General features: G+C 34.1%; 2 protein-coding genes across 2 annotated transcripts in view; one reads left to right on the top strand and one right to left on the bottom strand.

The window, feature by feature from the left end:
* Positions 1 to 54: 54 nt before the first annotated feature.
* LOC102018784 (arylacetamide deacetylase-like) lies at positions 55 to 6,364 on the bottom strand (the record flags this gene model as incomplete). The annotated part of the gene is made up of 3 exons (XM_013518615.1): positions 55 to 981; positions 3,091 to 3,262; positions 6,198 to 6,364. Coding segments are annotated over 3 exons (936 nt in total), but the record flags the coding sequence as incomplete, so codon positions are not given.
* Positions 6,365 to 7,691: 1,327 nt separating this feature from the next.
* The window catches only part of LOC102019755 (arylacetamide deacetylase), a 328,447-nt gene continuing 326,785 nt past the window's right edge, over positions 7,692 to 9,353 (top strand). The window contains exon 1 of the mRNA XM_013518616.1: positions 7,692 to 7,764. The gene's annotated coding sequence lies outside the window, so the exon portion shown is untranslated. The remainder of the gene's footprint in view (positions 7,765 to 9,353) is intronic.

The following is a 9,353-nucleotide window of genomic DNA, read 5'->3' on the forward strand; positions in this document are numbered from 1 at the left end:
TGATTAGGTTTGTTGGAAACCCTGAATGTACATTGATTAAAATGTGGCCATTGCTAAGACAGGCAGTATTTATTCACATTTCTCTTCTTGGAATTGTAATAGCTAACACTTAAAAGAGAGTCTAAAACAAAAATAAAGTACCAAAAACTACGATTAAAAATAGAGAAAACTGTCAGAAGTAACACATATAAAATGTGGAATACTGAAAGAAATACCTAAGACTAAGAAAGAACAATAGCAAAGTCACCATTGAAACAAGGAATTTTTATACTATATGTGGATCTTCAGAAGACCATTACAAGAAAAACAATTTTCTACCAGGTAGGTTTTCTGATACTGTGAGAATTAGTATATTTTGAAAATATATCAGGAATATATATTTTGCTATAGATTTTCCTTTAGCCAATTAATATATTGATTTATCAACCTTTGATAAATTTTAAGATCCAGAAGAGAAAATGCTCTATGGAATCCGTCCTCCACATGGTTATGGGTCACTTGAACTCCAGCCTTCCGAAGTCTGGTGACATACACGAGTCCATCATCTCTTAAGACATCATACTGACAAGTGAGGACATAGGTCAGGGGTAAACCATGCAACCTGCTGTCATCTGCCAACAGAGGAGCTGCCCTCACATCCAGGAACCCAGGATATTTTTGAGACAATTCAGAACTACCATAAGTTGGGTTGTTATGAAGATGTCCTTTCCTAAACCTCTCAGGGAACAAGGAACTCCAGTTAACAAACTTGAAGAGATGACTTGATTCCTCAGGTACATGCTGATTGGAAAGCATGGCTTTCTCGAGTGCCCTGTCTATGGTAAAGTATTCACTCCAGAACCTGACCATGAGGGACTTGGAAAGAACTGCCATATGTGAATTTTCTCGATATGATGGTGGATCTAAATCGAGAGATTGAAGAGCAGGATAAATTAAAGCCTGGATCTTAGGTTTGATCTTGATATCTGTGTCATCAAAGAGCTGAAAAAGAATTAAGATGATTTGCACAAATTATTTTCATTGAAAAAGAATAAAATGACACGATGGTCTATAAGTAAATTCAAATTGTGAAAAGAACAAGTAACATATGAAAGGTACCATCTCAACAAACACTGAAATATTCAAAATGAGTTTCCAGAACTGCATGCTACTAATCTCAAGTATAGTTTTAAATTGAACAAAATTATGTGTTCTCTATGCTTCATAGACATACAAAAGGATCTAAGCAGTATGTTAGTGTAAACATCTTTCTACCAAGAATGACATCTACAGGGACTGTTAAGTTGACCTCATTTATTTTCTCTTAATATAAAAGTTCCTTAAAATACACCAGTATATCAAGTTAACTTGCCATTGAGAGGAAGAGTCATTTGTGACTTGGCTGCGATGATTCAGTATTATGCTACTTTAGTGGGCTTTGGTAGGGTTTGTGTGTGAAGCATTCCATTAACATCTTTCTTTATTATCAGGACTAAAACGTTGCTAATGACAAAGATCAGTGGTCTGAAAACAGGAATGCACAAATATCATACTGCAACAAAAAGTGAACCACAAAAATATTTTGTAAATATATTTTAATTTTCAAAATAATACTTGAAAAGATAGTTCTATTTAGTGTTGAAATGTATATTACATTATAAATATATATGCATTTTCTATCTCAAAATAGACATTGGATATGCTAAAATATTTTGTAAATTGTGATAGCTATGCAATGTTACTGTAATGATAAAGATCAAATATTATGGACATTTTGGAGATGATTTACAAAGGTCATTTCAGTTTGCCAGGTATTTTTAATAGAAGTTTAGAACTCTGACCTCGGAACAACTCTGAAGTTTAAAAGTTTTTTCCCTATACAGATAATAATTAAACAGATTACATAAATCTGGCAGCACCACACCTAGAATTTGCAGGTTTAAAGAAAGTTCAAATCTTTTAAACCTAATCTAGTGTTTTTTTCTACTGCATGATGAAACTCACAGTAATGATTAGAAGTCTCTGTGTAGTTTCAAGTACTTCTTTTATATTGTGGGCATAGAAATACATGAATGAAGTGTTTTATTTTTAAATGTTGCCCTAGACACTAGAAACCAAAATATTTTTGTATGAAAAAATATAAACAAATACAATTAATCTAAATAGTAACACTGTTCAAAGTTTCTTCATCCATAGCTTATAATTAAAGTTGGCTAATAAAATCTAAGTCTCTATAGATATTTAAGTAGCTTATCCTTGTGCACTTACTACTACAGTACTTGGAAAAATAACATATTTTGAACAACCAGTATTTTTGTATTTTTGTACAAATATAGTATTTTTGTCTGCTGTCAAAACCAGAAAATATTCTAAGATTATTCTTGCATTAAAAACTACTTACAATTATTAATATAGTACTATAGTTTAAGAACAGATAAAGTGTTATTTTTACATACATATATTAAAATCTTATGAATACTTCATATTTCCTTTTTTGTAAGTAGCATGGAATATTTGAGTGTGCTGATTATTTTCTAAAAGATAGTGTGATTTTTCTGGCAAAAGAGGACAAATCACAGGGGTTATAGTTCAGCGGCACAGAGCCTGCCTGGCAAGCTCAAGGTTGTATGTTTAATTCCCGCACCAAAAATAAAAAGAGGATGAATCCACTGAAAATTGTTGAATACATCGTTAAGGTTCATTTCTTGGTCTTACAATTGCATTTATCTCATTCATCTGATTAGTACAAAATTTTATTGTCACATATAAAATCTTACCAATGGTATACCAGAGAATTTTCATTTCACTAAGAAAGAAAAATATTTGTTACAGGAGTAAAAAGTAATTTTTTTTTTTTTTGGTTTTCTTCCGGTACCAGGAATTGAACTCACGACGTTGGGCTTGCCAGGCAGGCGCTTTGCCACTGAGCTAAATCCCCAGCCCCAAGTAAAAAGTAATTTTTTGATGTTTTAGGTATTTTCATCAAAATTCTGTTTGCTATCCTCATATGTGCTTTTATGTTTTAATACATGTATTTATTTATTTTAATACATGTGCTTAATCCTTTTAAAAGTAGAATCTCTTAAGCAACAGAAATTACAAGCGTCCTACCTGCTGAGTCGCTGCTGCAGCCAAATTTCCTCCCGCACTGTCTCCGGAAACACAGACATATTGAGGGCTCACACCATATTTTTCCAGAATATTTTTGCTTAAGAACCACGTTAAGCCATTATACACATCTTCAAATTGAACTGGAAAATGGTATTTGGGTGTTAATCTGTAGCTGTGGAGAAAAAACTAGTTTTCTTATTCCTTCCTGAAAAAGTTACATTAAGGAATAATACACATTTGAGAAATGCACATGCATGCATAATTGCATAAATTTTCAAACTAAACACAACCACTCAGGGAGCACGTGGGTCATGGAAGGCAACACTGCTGACAAGCCTCTGCTTGCTTCTCTTCATCTCCGTAATTACCTACGAACCAGGTGCGGCAACACCAATTAATTTTGCCTGCTTTGCCACTGAAGTAAATAAATTTGAATAGGATGCATGCCTATGCTATTAGGTTTGATTGTTTACCATTGTTTCTGAGTCTCACTCAGATTGCTGTGTTTGTCTTTCTGTGCAGTATTCCGCTGTGTAAATACGCTGCAATATCCACTATCCACTGTTGACAGCTCGCCACAGAAGGACAAAAACCATATGATTCCACTTGTAAGCGGTATCTAAAATGGTCAAATCATAAACTCAAAATGTATAATGCTGGTTGTCCGGGGCTGGGGAGAAGGAGAAATGAGGAGTTTGCAATCAATGGACTCAATCCAGCAAGATGAATAAGCTTTAGAAATCTGCTGGACAATGTTGTACCTAAAATCAGCAATGACACTGTGCATTCAAAACTTTTCTGAGAGATTTCACGTTAATATTCTTACCACAAATAAATGATTGCTGAGTGAATACATATTTTCCAATTTAAAGAAAGCTATAGGAATTGGGTTGCTTGCAGTTTGGGGATTTTAAAAAACAGTGCTAAAATGATTACTATGAGTTTTTGGTGAACATATATATTTTTGTTGATATATGCCTGTAGTATCAATGGCCAAGAAGTTATCATATTTGCTTAGCTTTACTTAATGCTGTGAAAGAGTTTTGATAAGTACAATACTGTACCAAGTTTGTCTTAAACCACTAGTTATAAAAGTGACTGTTAATGTTCTCTTACTATCCTTTGGTCTTACATCTTTCTCATTTTAGCCATTACATCACGTATAAATATGTTACCTAATGCATTTCATTTATATTTTTGTTATATGTGCTGTACTGGTTTATCATAATTTTTTGACAATTTGTATTCCTTTTTTTTGTAAATTGCCCTAAAATCATCCTATACTTATCTTAATTTCTAGGTATTTGTATATTTCCTATAGGAAAAATGCATATATATTTGAGCATTTATTTTTCTCTCTGTAAATATACAGATGCCTCATGATTTACATTAATGTCTTAAGAAACATAAGTTCTTAGTTCTTGACATAATCATTTTATTAAAGTGCAATTCACATTCAAAATTAATGTTTTTAGTTCAGTGGTTTTTAGTATATTCATGAAGTCGTGTAGGCCTCACCACAATCAATGTTAGAACATTTTCATCTCTCAAACAATAGCCCTATACAGACTGGTAGTCACTTTCCACTTTCCCTACCACTTGCCTCCATCCGTGAGCACCTACTTATCTCTCTGCTTCTATATATTTACCTATACTGGACATTTCAAGAATATGGAATCAGACATTGTGTGGCCTTTTGTGACTAGCTTCTTCACTTTGAATAATATTTCCAGTATTTATCCAATTACATCCTTATTTCATTCAACCATTGTCTTGGGTATTGTAACTTTGAAAGTTTTATGAATAATGGTGCTGTGAATATAAAAGTTTTTATATAGCTATGTTCTCAATTTCCTTGCATAAACACATAGGAATAGAGATTCTGGGTCCTGTGGCAAGTCTAGTTAGTATAGCCATTTTAGAAAACTCCCAACTATTTTCCATTTTGACTAATATAGCCATTTTAGAAAACTCCTAACTATTTTCCACCATTCTTTATTCTTACCAGCAGTATAGAGAGATTCTTCTTTTCCATGTCCTTATTAACACTTTTTATTAACTTTTTTTTTTTTTTGTAGCCATACTACTGTTTGTATGGTAGTATTTCTTAGGAGTTTTGATATTCACTTCCCTAATGCCATTGATGTTAAGTATCTTGTATTGTGTGTATTAGACGTTTTACTTATGACAGAATCAAAATTATCCATGTTTTTAGAGTGAGAATTGTCATTTGTTCTTAATAAAATAAATGTGTATTTATTTATTTTTATTTTTAATTTTTTTGAGGAGTACTAGGAATCAAACTCAAGCACTTGCCAGGCAGTCGCTGTACTGCTGAGGTACATCCCCAGCCCAATAAGTGTACATTTGAAGGCAAAAAAAATGGACTTGCATGAAATTTTAATATTTCGCCTTTGAGGTTATTCTATTAGTTGTACTAGTGACTAAAATACAGCCATGTGTCTTATACTGTCATTCAATTTGCTTTCAAAAAACAAATTTACAAATAAAGTTCAAGTACAGAACTTAGTTAAAGCATGGGTTTCTCTAGTTACTTTTTGAAGATATTCTCTTTACTGTGTTTAGTATGGATAAGTTACACACAAATATTGAGTATGACTATGTTGTAAATTTATAACAATGATTTAAGTAGACAAATGGTTATGAATGTGTTATTTATTGTTGTCTTTCATTTACTGGTTTAAATTAAAGTTATATACTGTTATAGCATGAGTCTAGTCTACCCATAATTTTACTGTCCCTTTTCATTCCAAATATAAATTATAGATATAATACAACCTGTATACAGTAACCCAGTGACTTTGCTTAATTTTGGAATGAATTTTAATGTTTTAAAGTTACCAAATGCTAGACATTAGGCTATGTCTGTTTTAGGAAAGTTATCTTTTAACATCCATAATAACCATCGAATTATAAATTATTTACAGCCTGGTTTTACAGATAATGTTTGAATTCCAGGAATACATTATTAACAACTGTGAGTTAAGTTGGAAAGTCACCAGTTCATATTTTGGTCACCCATGAGAACTGAGAGAATCCTAATAGGAGGGCCATCTGTTCTTGAAACAAGAAAAGACAGATCTTACCTGGTTGATACAACAACAGCGTCAAGTCTGTCTGCTGTCCACCTTGACACTTGGTCAATACAAAGGGAAGCTAAAAGAAAAAACAAAACAAAACAAAAACCCCAAGATACTAGTGAGAAGAGACAAAGGAAGGAAGGTCTGTTCCCTAATGAAAAATCATACTTGTTTTATACTCTGGGATACTAAAATAATAGAGAGACAAAATTAATACTGTACTTATCTGTAAGTAACCACAACTTGGAACTTGGACTTCTCATAGAATCTTCGAATTGCTCTTCATTGCTTACACCTTTTACTCTGCACATTTTTCATTGGCGCATCTTAGTCGGAAGCATTCTCTGGAAGATTGATTCCAGCTCCCCTACTAGAAGAGGTACTGATTTGGATGTTCTGCATGATGGATATGCACAGATAAATGAGACAATTCCCTGCCAGGGTTGGTGACACATGCTGAAATCCAGAATGCTGCGAGAGTGACTCAGGATAACAAGTTGGAGCCTAGCCAGGGCAACTTGGTGATTTAGTGAGCATTTGTCTCAAAATAAAAGATGAAAACTGCTGGGGCTGTAACTCTGTACTAAGGTGACATTCAATTCCCAATACCCCCTCAAAATAGACAGGTCACGTTTTTACCAGTGTGCCCTCATAAAATGTAAATGAGGATATATAAACAGAATTGTAGAAACAGAAGGCCTGCTAACCTCCGTACGAGACAAGAAATAACCCTACGTGTAAGTGGAGTAGTAGGAGCCTTAAATAGCTAGGATTCTCTCATCCACTATTTGTACCCACGCTACTCTCCTTAAAGCATACTTGGTAAAGCCTGTCACTTTTGTGTTTTTCTCATCTGGAAGCGAGATTTGGTTCTCTCCTTAACATTTTTATGCCTCTGTCCACGTCCAATTGCTCTATCAATAATTTAAATGTTCCTTGTGCTCATTTCCCCTGAGATGAGTGCCTATCTTTCTTCAAATTCATTTCTCTTTATCATCTCCGATTTCTTCCGTCTACCAACCTGCTCATACATTTTCCACATCAAAAAATCAAATAAAATGCTTTCCTTAACTCCCCTTTAATATATAATTCTCTCATTTACTCCTTTTATAGTATGTTCCTCTAAGGTCAGAAATCACTCCTCCCATTGCCTATTTCTTACTATTTTCTTGCTGAGACTTTTTCTTTTTTGGCCTTGAACTTACTAGGTAGCCCAGGATGGGCTCCCTGGTAAAAAGTGACCTGTCTATTTTGAAGGGTATTGGGAATTGAAATGTCACCTTAGTACAGAGTTACAGCCCCAGCAGTTTTCATCTTTTATTTTGAGACAAATGCTCACTAAATCACCAAGTTGCCCTGGCTAGGCTCCAACTTGTTATCCTGAGTCAGTCTCGCAGCATTCTGGATTTCAGCACGTGTCACTAACCCTGGCAGGGAATTGACTCATTTATCTGTGCATATCCATCATGCAAAACATCCAAATCAGTACCTCTTCTAGTAGGGGAGCTGGAATCAATCTTCCAGAGAATGCTTCCGACTAAGATGCGCCAATGAAAAATGTGCAGAGTAAGAGGTGTAAGCTTTCACTATAGCCGTATAGCCTGTCCCCTTATGCTTACTGTTATTGATATTTGTAAACATGATTCCAAGATGAAGTTAGAAGTTTCAAACACATCATACATTCTTGTATGTAATACATCATCCAAAGTTGCAACACTTATTTTAAAAAGATGACAAAAATCAATAAGTCAAAAGAGCAATCCTAGAAACTTATGTGCACAGAACATGGTTGCAAATGCACATCCAAATTCATAAAATTCTGGACTTAGCAAATGTACAAAAGTTTTCAGACATGTACTAATCCATATTAGTCTCCATGGCTAGTCAAAATTATTGGGGAGAGGTGTATAAAAATGGTATGCTGCAAGGACCACCACAATCAGAAGGTACATGGACTTTCTTCCCATTCTGTAATTTCTACGTTCCTGTTTTCAGAAGCGTAGAAAGTGAACTACCTTGGTGGATCTTCAGAGTAGACTTTAGCAACTACTGTGCTCAAGTCCCACCCAGAAGCATTGATTTATAGTTTGGACATACAATTGCTCACTTATTTTAAGAGTTGACACCATAGATTAAGATTTCTTTAAGTATGTATGGTCTTGGTGATTTTAAGATAAGGTTCACTGTCCAATAAGAACAGTTCTGCCAATAATCATACTTTTTTCTGTGGTCCAGTAAACAAGTGTGTATGAGCAATAATTTGTGACTAAGTCTTTTTGTTCTTACAAACTTATTCAAAAAAATATAAAATAGGGTCATTATATAATACAGAAAAATAAGGAATATATTTTAAAGAGGTGAGACTATAGAAACAAAATAATCATCGTCACTGTCTTGTATACAATTTACATTTTCTTGCATGAGACAGAAATATTGATTGTTATAATAAACTTGAAAGAAGAGATAAAAAAATAGTAATGGTAGTGATGAAAACAGCAAGAGTGAGCTTTAGTTACATATTCTATGATTCCAGTCCTCTGCTATGTGATTCATGGATGGACTGTACATAAGTCCAAGCAATAAATCTATGAGATGAATTCTATGTTGTTAAGGAGTTAAGTGAGCTTTAGTGAGGTTAAAGAACTTGGGCAAGATCATATAATGTGAAGTACTGGAGCCAGAAAAATTGAAATATCTAAGAGTTTATGAAAAACATTTTTAAAAAATAATTTTTTTCTTCAAGATCATGTGTGTTTACGTGTGTGTGTGTGTGTGTGTGTGTGTGTGCATGTGCTAGGATGGAGATATAAACAGGTATTAAGCAATCACATTCTTAGATTACTGAGATCAATGCTGTTGCTACTGCAGTGTGTTTCTTACCTTAGCTTTTTGGCTATACTCTTGACATCTACAAAGGAAAAACTGTATTCTGAGGATAGAGAGAAGCATTCTAGGTACTAACGAAGCAGCTACAGGACTCCTGAACAGCAGGGCAAATCAGAATGGTGACTCAAAGGAAAACATAAAGCAATCCTATCTTCAACCTCAGCTCCTGGGCTGAAAGTAGCAACACTACACTGCCCCTAAATTAAACTGGAGTGTGCAAACAATGTAGATAACAAGAGCTGAACCACAGTGTAACTCCAGGAAAGACCCACAGTT

This window comes from Chinchilla lanigera, unplaced genomic scaffold (genome assembly GCF_000276665.1).
Source record: "Chinchilla lanigera isolate Chin_1 unplaced genomic scaffold, ChiLan1.0 scaffold00047, whole genome shotgun sequence".
In the NCBI taxonomy this organism is placed as follows: Eukaryota; Metazoa; Chordata; class Mammalia; order Rodentia; family Chinchillidae; genus Chinchilla; species Chinchilla lanigera.